The sequence below is a fragment of the Anas acuta genome, chromosome 2, assembly GCF_963932015.1.
Source record: "Anas acuta chromosome 2, bAnaAcu1.1, whole genome shotgun sequence".
Taxonomy (NCBI): domain Eukaryota; kingdom Metazoa; phylum Chordata; class Aves; order Anseriformes; family Anatidae; genus Anas; species Anas acuta.
Window position 1 is genome coordinate 108,574,695 of NC_088980.1, and position 20,285 is coordinate 108,594,979.

General features: G+C 40.1%; 1 protein-coding gene across 12 annotated transcripts in view; it reads right to left on the reverse strand.

Moving 5' to 3' along the window:
* PPP4R1 (protein phosphatase 4 regulatory subunit 1) overlaps positions 1-20,285 on the reverse strand; it is a 59,926-nt gene that overhangs the window by 31,184 nt on the left and 8,457 nt on the right. For 5 of the 12 annotated variants that reach the window (XM_068671632.1, XM_068671629.1, XM_068671631.1 and 2 more), the window contains 2 exons: positions 15,232-15,367; positions 7,747-7,853 (listed from right to left, as the gene is read on the reverse strand). In XM_068671632.1, coding sequence (XP_068527733.1) covers positions 7,747-7,853; positions 15,232-15,290 — 166 coding nt within the window. In that variant the 5' untranslated portion in view covers positions 15,291-15,367. Of the gene's footprint in view, positions 1-7,746; positions 7,854-9,421; positions 9,465-15,231; positions 15,368-20,285 lie in introns of all 12 variants that reach the window. The other 7 variants (XM_068671633.1, XM_068671630.1, XM_068671634.1 and 4 more) reach the window with 3 other exon arrangements.

The window sequence follows — 20,285 nt, forward strand, 5'->3', positions numbered from 1 at the left end:
GGAAAAACCAAAAGCAGATCAGCTGTTTTCAAGACCGAACTTGGCAAGACCATCTGATTTCTTCCTACGTTGAATTCTGTTCCCTTCATCAGATAAGGCCTAGCTTTACTTTGGACAAGAAACTGGAAGCAGGGCCCAACGCCAGGGCTGGAGGGATTTCCTCCCACCTTTCTCATAAGGCTGCTACTTCAAAACACGTCCAGGACATGATCTAAGGGTACACCAGGCTTGTGTCACAACGCTTATCACTAGGATCTCCTTCTCACTTCTTCAGACCCCTGCCTTGCTCCCTGTGGCAAAAGGAAGATGACTGATACTTACCGGGGGGATAGGGGTGGTTGGGAAGAGGAGTGGGAAAGAGGAGGAGAAACTCAGCTGAGGCTTCGTGTTTGGCAGCAGCGCTTCTTAAACTCCTCCTGAATTTGCTTCAGGCAGTTCCCACCCTCCCAAACCCCAACCTTGCAGCTGGCCCTTCCATTATGCCAATGCAGCCAGCCAACAAGCCCTATCAAGGGACTGATCCGGCTGACACAGCTCTTGCCCCACCACATGAGGATGATTAAACAGAAAGAACTGGCACTTGGATTGGTTTCCCTCTGCAATCACATCTCTGTCAAGCAGCAGAACTTTCTGATGACAGAAGCAAGAAGAGAGTAAAAGAGGGCACAGGGACTACTTACTGTGACACTATTATCTGAATAGAGCAGGAGCAGCAAAATACCTCAGAGGAGCTTGATTTGCTCCTTTGTCCAGCACGAAGCTGTGTGAAATGCTTAAGCCAAACTTCTTCACGCAGTAATTGCACGCTACTTCATTCAATTGGAGCCTTAAACTCTGGCTTCACTGCTGGATAAAGGCTACCGCTGCAATCAAACCCAACAAGAGCTCCACATTAAGCGTACCCAGAGCCACGTCTGAAGCTCCAGACACCAGGCACTCACGATGGGCAGGCTGCTTTGACTTTGATACCTCTGCAGTTTACGTGCCCACTGATAGCATCACAACAACGCTTCCTTTTCCCTAAACCAACTGGTTTTGCTGTGGAAATGACTTCACGAATTTCTTTATGAAGCACTCTTGGAAAACAGCTGGGATGGTACAATTAAAGACGTGAAAAATTCATGCCCAGGAATGAATTAGGACTGTAAAGGCACCTTGGTTCGTACATCTCCTAATTTTTACGTACGTGGCTCTGACATCTTAGTAATCTTGATTAAAACCAGCAAACAAACCTGCACTGTGTGTCGTTGGCTCTGTAAAGCAACGCTGTAATCCACTACCAAAAAGGCTCTGTGCTGCTCCAGAGAGTTACTGCTGCTGTGCAAGAACCTGAACTGTAAGCTTCCCAATTTAGATAAGACCTCAATTCTTCCAAACACTGCAGCATATGTTCCAGTGTGTACTGAATAGCGTCTAATCTTGCAGTCTGACAAGGTTACAGCTGAGCAATTTTTTTTCTTGCTGTTGCTTGGGTCTTTAGGAAACATAACTCAATGCCAAAGACTTCTACTAAAGATCCTGCACTTTGTCATTCCTGTAATTCATTCCTCGGCTTTGCCGGGCTGCAGCTCCTAAGGCCTGTCAGCAGGCTTCAACACAGTGCCTGCCATTTTAGTTTTAACTTCTCAGTAGTTTATAATCACATTTATGCCTCGGTCATCAACACAGCAAATGAACTGTGGAAGTAACAAACAGAATTATTACATGACGCTTCTTAAATTAGAAGCTTATCCAGCTGGGGAACACAGCTGTATTTCATATATTATATATATATATATATATATATGTATGTATATATATATATATTAAATATATTTATTTTTGTTTTTTACACTGCACAGAGTCAGGACCAGGCTTTCACAAAATACAAACCAAATCTGGATGGAGAATTTCACTTCATGTCAAGATTAAGAGTTTCTATTCTAAGCACTCTGGAAAATTACCGTGTATGATTAGGTTCTCCACACCATTTGCTCAGAACATAACTATTTCCATTTGGAAGAGTAAGTTTGAAAAGCACATTTAAAAATACTATCTCCTGAAGGTACAAGCCTATGCCTTAAAGTAGCAGGCTACCGAAAAAACCCTGCAACTTGTCAAAACAAAGAAAAATTGGAAAGAAACATTAACACCAGATTAGATTTCAGGAGCAAACTCAACCGTTTTTCTCATTCATTAGCACTTTATTTCATTCTGTCAGCTCTCTTGTATTCTCTAGACACAGAATTACTGAACTGAGTTTTAGAAATCAATCCAAAAGAATGACAGAAGAAGTGAAAATAAACTTCTATTTCTTCTGTTTGTGGAATAACTTCATAAAGAAGTTGCCATAATAAAATGATACAGTTCTACCTCCCTCAAATTTCCTATATAAATGTGCAATGCTTACTGTATTCTTCAGCTATGAGGAAGTGAAGCACCATGGTTAGAGCTGCATACTGGAAATGAAAAGGGGATTACTGCGGACTAATTGCTCCAGAACAGTTATTTTTAAATGAAGTCATTATTCCAGAGCCAACTCACAATTAGACTTATTTCACAATCGGTTATTCTGCAACACATACAGTATTTGGAAGAAATTCTGCAAAGCTTTGGTTATCCCAAAATGACCAATTTCCCCTGCATCTGTGAGGAGCTGTGATGTTTTTGTGTTGCTACCAACACAAAACGACTTGGTGATGTTAAGGCTGCCTCAACTGACGCCTATGATTAATGTTTTAAATACACCTCAGTATTAATATTTATTTTCATAGATAGAGGGTTGTGAGTAAGAAAGAAACGTGTGAATTCATAGCTTTCCATTTACACATTCATTCTTTAAAAAATCTTTTGGTGAAGGACCAAACGAAAACATTGATTTGCATGTACTAGAGAGAAACAAGCCATGTGGAAAACACCTTTATACCCATCCCCCTGTACAGATGCTCACTTATGTATTCAGCTGGAGTATGAAGTCCACAACGTACTGGAGATGAAAATCTATCAACATCATTTTAGATAGTAATGGAAAGAGTCATTTGCATGGTCAAAAATAAACTTTAAATTAAATAAATTCTGCAGTTTACCAATTCAAACTTCACCCTCTTTGTTCCCAAGTATGTTTCCTTCCCCCTCTTTTTTTCTTCTAGCATTAACTACATTGCTCTTTTCAATTTCTCTCGTTTCCTATTTCATATATCCCTCCACCTTTCTTACCTTTTTTTTTTTTTTTTGAAGGCAAAAGAAAACCTAGACAAGTGAAAATCCACTGTGTGCCCAGAGCCCATCCTTTTAGCTTAAGGGTCCATCAGACAGACGGATGTGTCTGATTTGCGTGCTGCTTCACTAGTCAGGTTATTTTCTTTTACTAACTAGAAATCAATTTCATTACTGATTGACAAACCAGGAGTGAAGCACAGTTAAGTAATGAGTGAGGGGAAAGTCCCCATTAGTCATCAATTAGAAGCACAGGGAGATGAAAAAGGATTGCAGCAGCAGAAGAGAAAAAATCACGTAGCAGGAGGTGGGGGAAGAGGTATGAGGGTAGCTACTGACAGCAGGGAAAGGGAACTCCCTGCTCCCACTGATATTTCATAAATGTTAAGATCTTGTTAAATGCAGTGCCGTACTATGTGCTGTCAGACAGACACTGTTGGCACCTCTCGCTGTAACAACTGCAATTTGATTTGAATGGTGTTGCTAACACAGGTTAAACACACTATTAAGTAATTAAGGTTGCAAGGCCATCCACATTAAGGCTGATTACACAGCTTCGAAGCTTAATGACCAATTAGGCTAATAATTGTTTCTAAAACTCAGTGCGCTCTGCAAACTGCATCCACAACTGATTCTATGCAGAAAAGAAAAAAAAAAAAAGAAAAAAAAAGACTATTTTCATTCAGGAGAAAAGTTTCTAGTTGGTTACATTCAAGCAAGTAAGTACAACTCCTCCAGGAAGTCACTTTCTTTTTTTTGCAGCATTTCTTTAGAATACCTGTGTGTATTTATTTCCCAGGACACTAAAATACCACATCCATTTTTAAAAATGAAGACCCAGGCTCTCCCTCTAAAAGAACCCTTGCAAAAGACGGAAAGCTTCTGGTGCACAGCACTGCAGTCACACGAAGCAAAATGCCAAGAATGTTTCAATTCTGGCCGAGCCTAACTTTCAAAGAAAGCTAATGGTACTTGTGCACGCAGCAATGAAGCCCTGCATTATACAACCCATTCACAGGCTGGTATAAAAAAAATGAATACAAATTCATACAAGTGAAAAAGACATAAGGGCCTTGTTCAAACTCATGTAAGTCTGTGACTAGTCTACACTTGAGAATGAAGACAGCCCAGCTGTTTCTAACACTAACAAGGGTTTCTTGAGGAATAAAATCACATTTGCCAATCACCAAGCCTGCATGGGTTCAAAGACACCATAAGAACACTTAAGTGAGAAGCAATACCTAGCAACCCTAAAGAAAGAGAGAAATTACAACATGATTAAATACCTTATATTTCTTTGAAATCTACTATCACCTTCCTAGCACAGCTGGAACTATGCTAGATAACTCACCACCAAAGATCATAGGGAAGAAAAAGTTTATTTGGCAAGTAAGGGGGTCAGAAGCAGCAGATTATTCCTAAACTGTCACTGATGCTTTTCCTCCAGTGAAATAAGTATTTTTTGCTGCCACTTACAGCAGGGTATGATGCTAGGGCACAGCAATTCCTGCATTCCTTCAGCACACCAAAGCTGGCAGCACCTCATTTTCAGCATTGTCTCAAGTGGATACTAGTGATCTAACACTAAGCTGCAAAGCCACAATGTGGAATCCCTCCGTTAGAAAACACCTAAAATACCCTGCCAGGAAGAGACCCACTTCATACAATTTGTACATGTAACTACACAACAGTAAACAACTCCCTTGCACAAACACCATTCGATAGGCAATACTTAATTCTCCTCCTCCATACCCTAACAAAGAAACTTTCATAAATCAGTGATGCTAACAAGACCACTTGAAAAGTCCAGGTGACTTCCTACCAAAAGATACCTGACAATTTTTTATCACCATTTTTTTTTAATAAGTAGTTGTAGCGGATATTTGTCACAATCCCTCAAAAATTTACATCACGGCTAGCCCATTGGTATATCAAGACGGGCTTGTATAAGGATTGGCGTATCAAGATGTGTCAGCATGCTATTAATATCATACTGACACATACATCTCATGGATTTTTGTTCTTTCCCTCCTGCAATCACATACTTGAATGCAGATCTTCTAGTAAAGATTTTTATTTCACATGAATGCAGTGTTTAGCACAACAACGATGTCATTTAGATTCATACAGTGTTATCGCAGTACAACAATAACAATAATTAGTTTTGAAATTCTCTTGCCCTCAAACACAACAAGAAACAGCTGTCTCATTGTAGTCCCAACTCATCCAAAAACAGGAGGAAACATTTTTCAGGCAGAGGAGCAAAGAACATGTCTGAAAAACATCAGCCCATCAACAGGACTTGAGAAGTTAAAGGGTATTAATAGGGCAAAGGACTGCTTAGATATCTTTACAGTGTTTTAGATAACACCAGCAGTACAAAGACAGCATGGATATTGTATATCCCAGCTGCATTCTTCAATTCAAACCTTAACATAGCAACTAATGTCAAAAACCAAAAAAGTGTCATACTTTCTCTGACTTGATTTGACAAGAGAACACTCCCCCAAGTTGGAGAACAGGCTAGTAAGTATCAGCTATCAGAAATGAGAAGACCTGCACACAGTTTGGGCTGACCTCCCAGCAGTTTTTTTATTTATGTATTTAAACATGATTTGACTCCAGGATGGCCCTGACCATATTACATACAGCTCAAACCAAGCAAGTCAAAATGCATGGCTGATATTATGTTTTCTTCTTCCAAATTCAGCTATTTTATATGTTTTACAAAGCAAGTAGGAAAAATTATGGAAAAAAAAAGCGTCAGATACGAGAAAAATGAAAAACAGTTCTATTAATAGCAACCTTAACAAAACAAAACAACCCCACTACGCTGCCGTTTAAATAGTATGAAAGAACACACATTGTAAGGCTACAAAGCAGATCTAGTTTCCTAATGAATTTTGGTATGGTTAAAGACGTAAGGTTATTCTAATCACCCCTGGTACAGAAATATACCAAGTCCAACACTGCAACTGCTCGAGGCGTGAAACTCACAGCTAAGTTTGCAGAAATTTAATTTGTGCAGCAGCTGCAGAATCCAGTGCTACTAGTTTGGCAGAGCCAAGACAACCTCTACAACGCAGGAAAAGCCTGAAATGCTGCTTTTACTGACGCTGGGAAAATATCAACCCTGACTAAAAATGTACTCCACCCCTGTTAAAGGCAACAAATTGATTTGAGCTCAATTCTTGGCAATCATTACGTTTCTACCTAAACAAGCCTGACTTTGACACACTTGGTTGATCACCAAGGAAAAGCCTAAGGCTACGAAGTTGCTGCACGAAGTCATTTTCTCCTCCATACATCTGTCTTATTTCCAAGGCCGAAATGAAACTTCAGCAAGTTCCTGGTGCTCAAAGCTGTTAAGAGCGCCACACAAAATGTGTAGAGAAGCAGAGCTTAGCTAGCTAAGCGCTCTGGAACAGTTGCATGCCCCTGTTCACAATTAAAACCATTCGAAATGAGTAGTGACGTTTTCTTCCTCTTAAAGAAGTGTTGCAGAAGTAGTCAATACAATTAGGTAATGCTTATGACAGGCTGTTTTTCCTGGCTAAACAAGGACATTAGCTCACAAAAGTAAAAACGTGCATTTCAACTGAGAACAGTAGGATCTTGCAGAGTACTTCTTTTACTTTTGGAAAGCATTGCGCTATGCAATTCTGGAAGGGAGAAGAACTAACACACCTTAACAAAAGGAACAAATTTTAATCTTTTACTAAATTTAACAAAAAGTTTTTTCTATTTCTTCATAGCATTCACCAATGACAAATGCATTTCTCTGATGCTTTGTTGCTAAAGCCTTTTATTTCTTTCTTCTGGTGCCTCAACCATATCAGCACGATTCCAGTCGAGTCCTTTTAATTTTTTCCAGAGAATCTTCAGCCTTGAATTTCATTGCAGCTCTGTCCACACCATTTTTCCCCTCAACCCTTTTGCCAGGACAGCCCTCTTTAAAGAGCTCCTCCTTCCTCTCGCATTTGTTTTTCATTATTCTCCTACTTCTACATTTTATTCCAAACAGCCAGCAGTCTCAAGAAATTCATGAGTAGAAGCACATCTCCTTCTTACTCACTACTTTTATCTGCATCTTGCCTACCAGTTCCTGCTGCCTCTCATCTTCACCACTGGTTGCCCAAAAGGGACCAAAAGAACACCTTCAGCACTCAAATTCTATCAAAAGTAATGGGAGTTTTGCACAGATGCTTTGCAAGATCCTTTTCAAAGCAAGGAAATTTTCTTTATCTACAAATCTAAAATAACCATGTAGATCTGTTGAGTAGCCCAAGTACATAAATATTCTTTTAAATTATAGTGATGGAAAGTGGTAGTCACAAACCTTGAAGGGGCTTAACTTTGTCAAGGAAAACAGTAAGGAAAAACATTGTCTTGGGGGAAGAGGAGTGGAGATGTTATTGAGGAAAATGCAATTTTATGGCATTATTGCACTCTGTAGAAACTTAATTTGAATATTGATGAAGAGATTTTGGTCCAACTTGAGCAAATCTGATACTCCCTCATTAACCCAGTAAAATGTGTAATGCTACTTACCTGAATCATCAGCTAATCTGCTGATTCTCTCCAACACAGCAATGCAATCTCTCTCATCATCACTGACTTCCTTCAAAGTGTCCAGCAAACTTCGAGCCACCATTTGCCTAGTTTACAATGAAAAATTAAAAAATATATAGAGAGAATTATTCGTGCCCAGAAACACAGCCAAATCAAAAAGTTGTGCATGTTTCTTAAACAATAAAATTCTGCGTAAGTTCACTTTCAATTCAGTAAATTTAGTTAGCCCTGCTTTGGGAATTATCAATTCTGATATTCAGCATAATTCTGAAGAACTGTTTACTTTAGATGTAACATTAAAAAATATCTCTTCAGCTTACAAGAGCAAGAGAAACCAGCCACAACTTTAAGCAATGGTAACCATCTGCCAAGTGAGCAAAGAGGAGCGTGGGAAGTTAGGAGCCAGTGTCAGCCTTCCATCCTCACCTCCGAATTCCCTCACTTGATTCATACAAAGCGTGACAACACCACCATTGTCAGAACAGTTTCAGTCATAATTACGAACTTATTTTTATAACTAAAGTGTGAAAACTTTAAGCCGAAGATTTCCATACCAGTGATGACATTTAAAGGCTGAGCTTCATTCAAATGATAGAGCGAGCAGTGGGCACATCCTGTGCTAATAAAAAGAACACACACGCAAGCCCACGTGCACCTGGGACACAGGTTAAGCAAAGCAGCAAATGAAATATTAGGGAAACAGGAAAAGAGTCAGAATCACCTCAGTTACTATTAATACACGAGGATTTTTTCTAAGGGTTAACTTCTCAGTGACAAGATGCAGTCAAATGTTTTTTTTTCCCCCTACCAGTCCCTTGCAGCCTATGTTACAAAGTCATACTCATCAGTCAGAGAGCTGTAAACCCTAAGTTTTTAACCAAAGCAGCTGACAGTGTAGCGAGCAACCCTTCCCAATAACGGCCCGTAATGACATATGGCCATCTTGACTCTGTTCTTCCCCCTTCGGGGCAACGTGGCTGGAGAACATCAGCTCAGAGAGCTAGCAGCATCATCCCAACAGCAGAATGGGCCAAGGAGCCCTGCCCAATGTGCTGCTACCTCCTGCACTGCCCCTGAGCAGTTTATCAAAACGCTAAAGCAGCAGCAGGGGTCAAGTGCCAGATATTTCCAGGACTGACTGACAGAACCACTGTTAGGGTGTAGCCTGGATATAAGGACTGTTGACAAACAGCAGTGCTGTAAACAAGGACGGAAGCATAAATAAACGTGGTCGTGTTCACAACAAGTGGTGGCTGCGAGCAGTTGCCACAAGCTGGTAACAAACAGATGGTTGGATTCCGAGCGTACAGGGGGAGCCTGAGAACTTCACAGTCCTACGCCATCGGAGAAACGCAGTAGGCTTTCATGAATTCCTAACGTCAAGTAAATATTTAAGTTTTCTCAAGCTGAAAAATCAGTAATTTAAACTGTTTGACATTGGCCACTTGCAGAACTCTTTTACATTAAACTGTTTTGACACACAGATGAACAAAATCCTCTAAACCAAACAAGCTCAAAAAACACTCTTTGCCTTTAACAGATTTCCTTTTCCTCACTCTTCAACATGGTAAAAGCGCAATGTCTCTAGGCAGGGATCTTGATTTTCAGTCGCAAGTTCAGCTATCAAAATCCTAATGGAGGGAAACAGACTAACCTAGAAGCAGGGTTGGCTTGGTCTTTTAAAGGGCTGGACAGCTCTGAAAAGAGAAGAGGAACATATGAAGCGTATTTCATGCACCAGCCTGCCTGGATGCCTGTCTCTCCTACACATTAAGCATAACCTTGAAAAGCAAAAGAGACATGACAGCCGACCCACCGGGTTGGGATTTTCAGCCTACTGATGTAGACACAGGAACAGTGACTGGAGGGCAGACAGATGCCACATGTAGCTGTAAGAGATGGTGGTCAGCAACTCCTGGCACAATCGGGCAAAAACGCACACCCCAGACACTGTTCCCAGCTGGGCATGGAGACAGAACTGAGTTTTAGAGCAACATGCTTCCAATCAAGCATACTGTCGATAACCTTTTACCCTGGTGACCCAGAAGAGGTACAAATTGTGTTGAATAAACCACCCTGTACACTGAAGGCCACAAACCTTCTGCTCAAGAAGAGATGAAAACACAAAACTTAACCTGAAATAGAAATGACTTCTTGTTAAATCCACTCAAAGAGACATTCAACTTTTCTCATGTACTGAAGATAGAAGATATTGTGATACTTCTCTCCTTTGCTCGTACAGGAATCATTTACTTTTGCTTTTAGTAGATTCTGCTAAGAAGCATTACAAGAGAAGGCAACAGGGCAAGTTAGGCTTATTTGTAGAAAACACAACTTGGTAAGCAGCCTCTAATGACAGGGTAATCTCCACCTCCATCTGCCCAGTGCTCTGGGAGACGATGTTCACTCAGGTCCCCTAAAACATCAGGGGCTCTTAGTTCTGCCACTATCCCCAACAATCTGTCCAAATTCTCCAGGTGCTTCCAAAGCACAAACAGTGGAGACTGAGCTAAATCTACCTCACATTTGCCACAAGCTGGAGAGTAGAGAGTAAGGAAAGGTCCCCAGTGCCCGAGCAGCCTAATCCTTCTCACGCAAACACTGGTGGGCTAGCTACGAAAAGCTTACAGCAGAATGAACTATTCATGGATAGTAGCATAGCACATGCCTGCCCAGCAGCTGCCAGGTGAGCGTTGGTGAAATTGTAACAGAGCTCTGAAGGATGACTTGTCTGTGCTAGACATATATATGAAAACAAAAGTAAGTGAACAGGCTCAATGCTCAAGAGAAGCAAGATAATTTGTGAAGTTCAACTTTACCTGTTCAAGGTTTTGTTGTTGTTGTTGTTTGTGTTTTTTTTTTTTTTAAATCAGCATGCACAAGGAGAGCTCACAAAACACTAGAAAAACTGATGGACTTGCACTTAGGATATTCATAGGCTCTACTTCACCGTGACTAGCAGAAGAAAATGTGGATAGATTACAAACTCCCTGCCTTTATTTACGACCACTTGCATGGCACAGACGTTTCGAAAACTGCGCACAAGGACATAATTGGGATATACAGTGATACAGTCCAAGAAGAGCTATAAATACCTTTGCCTGGCTCATTCAAACCCCTTTTATACACTGCCCTTATTTGGAATCAGTACTGGGATTGATGTAATTGCTGTGTACCAATCATTATTAGCCCCTTACTAAATTTACACCATGAAATTTAAATTACAGAGTTCATCTGGATGAAGGGGTGCATTTAGCCAGCAAGAATTCCTTACCAACTTCCCAAAAAATAAAAGAGAAAGAGTGAGAGAAAGAAAAATTTTTCTTTGCCTGTTTTTAGACAAGTTTTAGACAAGTTTTTAGACAAGCTAAGAATTGAGGACCTCTTGTATTTACATGAGTATCAGTGGTAGTAGCTTAGCATGGCACTTTTTTCCCAAAGCAATCTCAGAAGCTATTCTGAATCAAATGCCAATTTCAAAATGAACATCTTTACACCTTTCTTAAGGAGAAAGGCTAAATGCACAGAGGTACATGCTCCCTTTGTTATTACAAATATCAGGAGTAATGGAGACTACTTTTAGTGTTTAGGGAAAATTATGATGTGTAATAGTTTCACTTGTATAACTTAAATTTAACTTAAAAGTGTACATTAAAGTAAATTTTAACATAAATTTAAGTTAATTTTAATTTGGCATGTATGTATCTGCAATTCTGTGTTTTGGGGGTTGTTTCATTTTTACTACATTTTATTTTTTGACATACAGGGGGATCAGAAGGACTGAAACATCAGTACGCAGGAAAAAGAAGCTAGAAATTATAAAAATTAACCTGATTTATCCTAAATGACAAGTTCCTTGAGAAACATCCTAGTCAGAAGGAATGGCACTTGCATGGCTTTTGCATGAGTTTTCATTTCCTTATTGTCAGTACTCACCAAATAAACAGAAAACAGAAAGGTTACACCGGGCTAGGCTGCACAGACAGAGGGAAAGGGAGTGTGGTGAGGAAAAAAGAGATGGGGTAGCTTTGGATAACCAAACTCTGAATCAGCTTGTTGGCTATAGTCTGATCTAAACAAAAGTAAGGCAAGGTAATTTCTGAAACTCATGGAAGGTCTTGATAGCGTTTCTCAACAATCAACATTTCTTAAGGCCCTGAGACACTGATTTCTGAAAATTCATCCTTACCCTTAATTGGAAAGAAATGGACTTCTCAGTTCCTGAAAAGTCTCACTCCACAGTAGAGCATATATTCTACAAATTTCAAGATTGGCTACAGAATCACAGAAACGTCAAAGCAAAGTGGATACTGTGCTGTTGGAGTCAGGAATCAAAAAGCCACATTAAAGTCCATCTGGAGTCCAGAAAGCAGGAAGACTACTTTCCACAGGCTATATCAAAAAGAATATGCCTGTGCCATGAAGGCAAAAAAAGACAGATCACCCAGACTGCTTTAGGGCAGATCTTCACCTATACTGTAGACAGCAGAAGTGCTACTGATAAACTGTACATGAGCAAGCACACCTACACATAATCCCTCTTTGAGATCTAATATATCTTCAGTTACCACTGAGTGCTGCTCTACCACTATTTTGAAATTAAACTATTTTTTGAAATTAAACTACTAATAAAAGGGAAAAAATAAAAGACCTAGTATTTCAAAAAATATCAGGTATTAATAGAATTGTTAAAAAAACAGACAACCTGAGATCATCCTAAAACATCCTGAAATCACTATCACCAGTTCTGGGACCTAAATGAGCCTCATCCAAAGAAGAGGATGCCTACAGAGAAGAGACAGAGCATTTCCAGATACTCAGTCACAAGGTAGATTCTTCTGATGGACAGATGGATGAGGTTTTCTCACAGCTGAGAAAGCCTGGCCAGTAGGTAGCCTCTGCTAGAGCTCCTACACTGGTACACAACAGGACTCTTCCGCAACTTCTTAAGTACTATTTTCTAAGGGAAAAGTGAAGAAGTACTTCAGAAAACAAAGCAGTGTGGCAAGAAGGTAACTTTAAATATCCTCACTGATAGCCTGGGCTGATCGTACTGATGAATGGAAGTCTGCCACCAAGATCTGCTTTGGTTTGAAGAATGTACCGGGTCTGGCTGGGATGTTAACTTCCACTGCAGCAGCCCATACGCCACAAAGAGAAAGGGCAACAGCAATTCCTCAGGAAGTAGGCTGATCACAAGGAACTGGTCTGTTGTTCAGGTACTATCTTGCCATTCAGATAGACCTACTAATGACTGTTGTGCACTTTGAGCCTTCTTAATGATGAGCAGAAACAAGTTAATGGTGATAAAGCTTCAGAAAACCCGTACAAAGAGTGAGGATGCAGACCACAATATGCTAAAAAGTATTACAGCAACCACTCCTGCCATTTGGAAAGCTGGTAAAGGATTCCCTAACCTAGCTTATACTCCTTTTCCAGTTCATCCCATCAGGAGTTATATATATTTAAATAAAGAGGCAATTCCTCTTTACAAATTCAAGTCTTATCTGCTAATACTTCTTAGGATCCAGACAGATCAATTTCCATTTCAGAGGAACTACCTTTGACCTTCAGAAACCAACTAAGAAATTGCAAGTGCTCCAGGAATCCACCCAAAGACTAGGCTTCTGTAGTAATCAGTAAAAATAATTTCAATTTATTCAATATAATCATCACCGTAAATGTGATACATAAGCAGATGACGAACCAGATAGAAAATGGAAATAAAAACAATGCAAAAAGAAAAAAATACTTAAAAATGACACATAAAGATATATTTTTCTATATATAAACTCATCCATTTAATTAAAGAAAAAAACTTATTCAAATTTACTTAGGCTCAATGATTGAGTTTCAAGGGCTTGGGAATCTACCATTTGAAGCCTGAACACGAATGTAGGTTCAAGGTCACAGGAACTTAGTTTTATTAACTTAATCATAATATAAGTGAATCTGAACCTATACATAAAGTAATTGGATGTGATTACACCATTTCAATAAGACAGAAACTAATTTATTCTTAAGCTGTTTATTCCAATCTTCTGCCTATGAAATGCTCCAATTCACCTCTGTGAGCAAAAATCTCTCCCATATTTCCTGCCTGATGCTAAGTCATCATAACCTGTCTGTAATACTTAACTCATTCAAGTTGAACTGCTACTTAGTCTTATCACTAATGACTACCATACGCTATTTCCTATATTTTCTTATGCTACATAACACACCTAGGACTAACAAAAGCAGCTAGGATTAAGCAAGACACTTATAACAAAACAAAAACCAGAGAAAATTATAGTTACTCCACCCATTTTCCCCTGCAGAAAGACAGAGGTAAGCACAGGATGCATAAAGGTGGGCAGCAGCATCAAAAGACTTCAAGTTTTTGCATGCCCCACATCCCAGTAAAACATTAGGACTCCTATTCTTGATGAAAACTCGAGTTTCACATAACTTGAATTTCCAAGTTCATTCTTCACTCTACAGGCTTTTATTAGGTGACTGTCACAATGAAATACCTATAAATCTAAAAGCTGTCTCCTCATCCCTCCCTCCCCACAAAATTTGAACAAAAAACACCCACCCTGCTGGGTGGCAAGTTACTGACTTCACATCAAACTCTAAAATGCTACAAACTTTGAATTTCAGGAAAACAAACAAAAACTTTAAAATTGGTCATTTCAGAACTAATTTATACAGACAGATTCGTGCAGGCTGTAAGAGAAACCATAATACATTTCTTAGCTTCAGTTAAATAAGAAGGAAAATAAACCAACCTTCCAAACTGGGAGATGTTCATGTATGTAGTACGGAATTTTAAACATATTTCACATGACTGAAGCATGTGGCTAAATCATACAGAAGGGACCATGACCAACAAAAATTGAGAGGTTAGTCCACAGGGTGGTTGATCACAGATTTATCTTCCATATGCTACTAAATCAGAGAATTCAACGTAAAAGCAAGCAGGTTTTATTAAAGATGTATTTGGAGACCAAACAAAACTATGTTAAAATAAAACACCAGAAAAAGTAGTTTTACACATTTCTGTGATCTGTTTACAGTTACAATTGAATGTTGGGTTTGAATTTCTTCCTCCAATGGGGTGTGTGGGCGCAGGCCTGTGAAGTATTCTACAATACCTGTGCTTTTAAGTGAAGCGATTAGCTCAGTGGCATTACCGAAATAAAAGTGGGTAAATGCAGACTACAACATTAACGGGTAAGTTAACGTTAACGGGTAAGTTAACTACAATATTAACGGGTAAGTTTCTGTTATGAAGAACATTTTGCTAGCTGTAAGTAGAGGAAGCATCAGCAAAGAAAAGGAGGAGTGGAAACTAAAGAATTCTTAAATATATATATATATATATTTTAATAATTATTTGTATTTCATGCAAATTAACTTGTCAGATTTGAGTCAGATTAATAGTTTGCACACTGTTAGGCAGACATTTAAAAAGCATACCTGTTGAATATGTTCTCACTTGCAGCGTACTTGTCCAGTCTTCCCAAAGGCGTCAACATTTCATCTTGTGAGACAAAGTCCAGGGCTGAAGGTATAATAATCACATCAGACTCTGAGCTGTAGTCATCCACACCAACTATCAGAGACATCAGAAATACTCCTTATAATCACAGTAGTTTAACACTAAAATGATGTCTGTTGTTGGGCTGAAATACACAAGTCTAGGCAAGGCTCTGATGACAATATATTTACTAGCTGCACTAAATCATTTCCCCCGCCTTTCCCCAGCCCCCAGGAAGCCTTTCCTATACAAAAGTCATTTACTCAAAATTCATTTAATCCAATTTTTAGGTATTGTCTCTAAATTCCCAACCATGACATTTCACTAAACATACGAGGCTCATGCTATTTTAATCTGACATTTACACTATATATATATGTATATAAAATCAGGCAAGTGACTTTTAGCTAATTCTAAAATCAGCTTTTTGAACATAAACAGACTAAAATCATAGGTGCAATTAGTCCAGAGGTAACGCAACATCTAGCGCAACAAAAAGCATTTAAAAAAAAAAAAAAAAGTATGTTAAAAAGTTCAGGTGCCTTGCTGTTATCTGACTACCATATAAAAACCAGGTACAGTTCACCTACTGCACAATTACTAACCAGCCTGTCAAAAGACAACTTCACATGAACAGAAACCACAACGAACTGGAAAAGGGGTTCAGCCCTGCTCTGCGAAGCTGCTTGAAGTATTAGGACTGGAACTACCACGTTTTTTAGTTTCCGTATGCCCTCTAAGCTACGCGACACCGCAGACTGATAACAAACCTAGCCTGCAAACGCAACAACTTATTTGCAACAACTTAAATGCAATTCCTTATTTGCAAGGGCTATCCCAGGTCACCAGCTTCACCCCTGAAAATGCCACACTGCAGTATGCTACAACTTATTCTTTGGGCTTTTATCTGAAAAGCCTTTTGAAAGCTGGCAAATATAGATAGGTTGACTGATCTTGAAGTCTAATGATGATTTTTTTTTTAAAAAAGTAAAATCTGTGGAGAAAAAGATTACTCACATCTTCCCTTCCATACAGCTATAGTATATTGATTTTCAGACACAGCATCATTAACCTCAATATTCGACTGTCAGAATACCTAAGCAGCTAGCACTTTCTGAATGTCTTCCTCATCATATTTCAAATGCTAAAAGAATTAACAACCAAAGGTCTATAGAAGAATAATATTTTCACACCTAAATTGAATTAATTGCATCCGTTTACCAGCAAATTAGTTCTCCATCTTCTCAGTAAAGAAACAGTGATATCGTTTAAGTGGTCATAAATAAATCCTATGCCTGGATGAAGGTCCAAATTCTGCAGTTGCTGGCAGCACATGCAAATCCTTGACAGCAAGCAAAGAAACGACGGGAAAAAGAGCAGGGCACGTTAATAGAAGGGCATAAGAGGAATCAGAGAGAGAGTGGCAAGGAAGAAAGCATACAGAGAGAGCGAAAGCAGCTGGAAGAGCAGTTTGGAGAGACAAAGTAGTGCTCTCAGATATGCCCAAGGTAGAGGGGAACACTGCGGGGGGAGGAGGAGGAAGGCTTGAAGAAAGGTCAGTTGCATAAAGCTGTTGCAGCAGGAAGGACAAGCACTTAGCAACCCGGGTTTACACAACTGTTTGAACTTCTGTTTGCCCAGACCTTAGGGGACCGAGGCACAAGGGTTCGGGTTTGTGGGTTTATTTTGTTTTCTGGGTGTTGCTGGGTTTGTTTTGGTTGGTTGGTTTCTCTCCTCTCCTCCTCGAGACCCAGTTTTATTTTTTCAGGAAAAGGTGAGGGAAGGTAAAAACATACAAAGCAAGTTCGGATTAGGTAAATTACCAAGAAGCAGGTTACAGCCTTTCACAGAATCAAATTCAACTGAAACCAGAGGTTTTCCTGTGTTAGTACTTACGCCAAGACACCTCTGCACACACACCTTTCTCACACCGACTTGTCTTACTGCTGTAGGAGAGGTCCTGCTTTCACAGGGCTGATACAAGACATGCTTTTGAAGCTATGAACTCATTCTGCAGCACCCATACATGAATTAAGTCAGATGCATATTCCTCATCCCAAGAAATGAGCTGCACTATTTATTTTTAATCACTATAGTCATTACCTTCACTAGGTGGCTAATCCACTGCACTCAGGTTGATTTCTAAACTCCAAAAATAATCAACTGGCGGGGACAGTATCACTCGAATATTCAAGTGAAATTAATTTTGTAACAGGATCCTACATTCCTAGATTAAAGTCTGTAGATCAGACTATACCTTTGCATGTATAAACCGTGGAAACCGTGTCAAATACAGTCGCCAAAAGAATTATTATTTTATTTATCAAAAGTATCGATAAATATGCTGACCATCACACCAACCTCTGCTGATTTACTTCCTCCATTTCTCTCCTCTCAACCTCAACTTTGTGTTCAACGCCTCCCTTTTCCCCCCCCTCTTCATTTCTCTTTGTCTGCTACTCCTACGGTGGTCCAAGGCGGGCATCATCTTAATCGTTGCAGGGCATGAAGACAGCTCACTCCATTTATGCCATATGAACTAGTCACGCAGTCTATTTATGCCATACAAATACTGGCACACAAATACAGACATCTGGTCTGATGCCTTTGATTTAAGTGCACTGAATGTTCTCGTAATTTTCGCCTGGTCAAACCAGTGTCAGATGTATCAATGACAAATATCAAGATGATACACATAAATATTGGGAGCTACTTAAATTTCTGTTTGTGGTCTTGTTCTAAATCAAACAGAAAACCAGGTATGTGCATTGGACTCTGCAGTGCTTTGCACATTGTAAAAATTAAGTTGAGCATTGCACCAGGCTTGATCTGCCTCTGCTACTGATACTACTCAGCAGCGCTACTCAGCCCCAGCACCTCAGCTTTTAGCCAGAGAGCTCGTTCAAATGGCAGCATCCTGGTAAAAGCAACAAGAACACCAACAGGGCAGAGAAGGGAACCCCTAGGAAATTAGGGGTTTCTATAAAAACATCCTCTCCCACTAACTCGAAATTGCTAGTGGTGGTGGGGTGAGGAACACTTTGGCCAACAGCATGAAAAGCAATCACAATGCCACTACTTTCTGTCCATACGAGCCAAGCAGTGCAAAATTAATAGATGCATTCATTTATCTAGATGGCCTGGGTTTGTACTTAGGAGTTTGCAAACTTCTCAATTCTGGAAATTCTCGATTCTTCAAAATTCTGCGCTACACAAGGCAGTATAAAGTAACAAGAGAAGCACTGAATTTTGTTTTAGTGTCTGGCTGTCACTGACATGTATGACACAAGCCACCTAATTCCCCTCTCTGCCTTTGTTTTCCCGCCCAATCATTTGTTTGACTCTTTCGTGCAAGTTTTTCAGGCCTGTCTCTGTCTTGCATCTGATCCACACCATACCAAGAATATATAAAGACACACACCTACCTTAAGTTCTCCATTTTACGGCAGGGATACAACAATTATTTGCCCCAGTTATTAACTAACACTACAAAGCCATCTTGCTGAGACAAATTGTGCTTAGTCAACCACTGACAAGTTTGGCTGAGAAGTTACATGCAACACAGCGAAGTCCATTTACAGCTCAGCCCCCTATAAAACTGGTGCCTGCAGGCCAATTTTCAAGGGAGCTCATTTTTCTACTCTAAGTCTCATCTTCCTAAGATCATTCACAAAGGTCTTGTTCATGTCATGTCTTTACAGGCAGGCACAAAAGATCACGTTTGAAAAAAATAATCACTGCTTTTTTTTGTATTTAATAATACACGAATGACTTTCTACCACAGACTGTTCAGTACCAAGGTCATGTGTATTCTTCTGCATCTGCTATGGGCTCCATGGCAGAAACACAGCCTCCTTCATTTGGGCACAGATAGTCAGCAATGAGCAGAGCGGCATTCTGAATAGGAGCAGTTCTTTATTTCTCTGAGCTGAGCAACAAAACCGATATCACAAAAGGTGTGTGTAACGCCAAGTTCCAATGCCTCACCTGCCTGATACTACTCACTACTGATCGCAGAACGCGGGAGCTGCCTTGTCCATGAGATACTACAGCAGAAAAGCAGACAGTAGATTTCGGAGGCTGAAAATGCAAGTAAGGTGCCTCAAGTTTACCCTGATTTTGTAAACGCTGTAAGAGAAAAATGCAAGTTTGAACAGCGAGTGATTACACTCGGCAAAATACAAAACAAGTGAGTGGAAGTATAGAAAGGATCTGCAGGTGGTAACTGGAGATTTCTGTCTGGCCACCTATCAGTAGAAATAAGAACCACACTTCCCCTTTTCTGTCTCTCACCCCAACTCTGCTGTGAAGCACGAAGTGCTATCCCCACTTCAGCTCCTGCTCCATGCATGTTAAATCTCACCTGTATGCACACACCTCCCCGTCGGCACTCCAGGCTCGGTGGTAGCAGAGAAAGGGGAGAGAGGCAGAAGCAAGGAAGACGAGGGGGAAGCGCAAAGCAGCTCTGATCCCAAGTTGCCGTGCTACCAGCAAGGCTTCCCACATCAGCACTTGCACAGTAAAGGCTGCGAACAGCTTGACGCAAAGAGCAAACCCGTTAAAATCAGACCTGACTGCAGGCTTCAGGAGGGGAGCATTTAGCAGATGAAAGAAAGATGCAGGAATCCAAATCAGCAGCTGTTTGCACACAGAACCTGTGCACAGCAAATACAAAGGAGCCACTAGACATAACAGACTAAGGGAATATTTTCGTCTAGCAAAAGCCTTCAAAAATAAAAAAAGACAGTTATCAGACGTGCCAAAGGTGTTGGCTTTCTCCTCAAACAGAAAAGAAAACGAGTGGTGATACAAAATCCTTTAAAAGCACCAAGGACAGGTGCAGCTACAAACAGGTTTGTCTCTTCAAGGCGCACACAGACAGCACTGCAAAACCAAATCTGCTCCGAAGTGAAGGAAATAAAGCTCCATCTCTTCTTGCCCACTACTCCTTCTGTAGCACAGCAGCAGAATGGACCTTCTACCGGTTAACGGC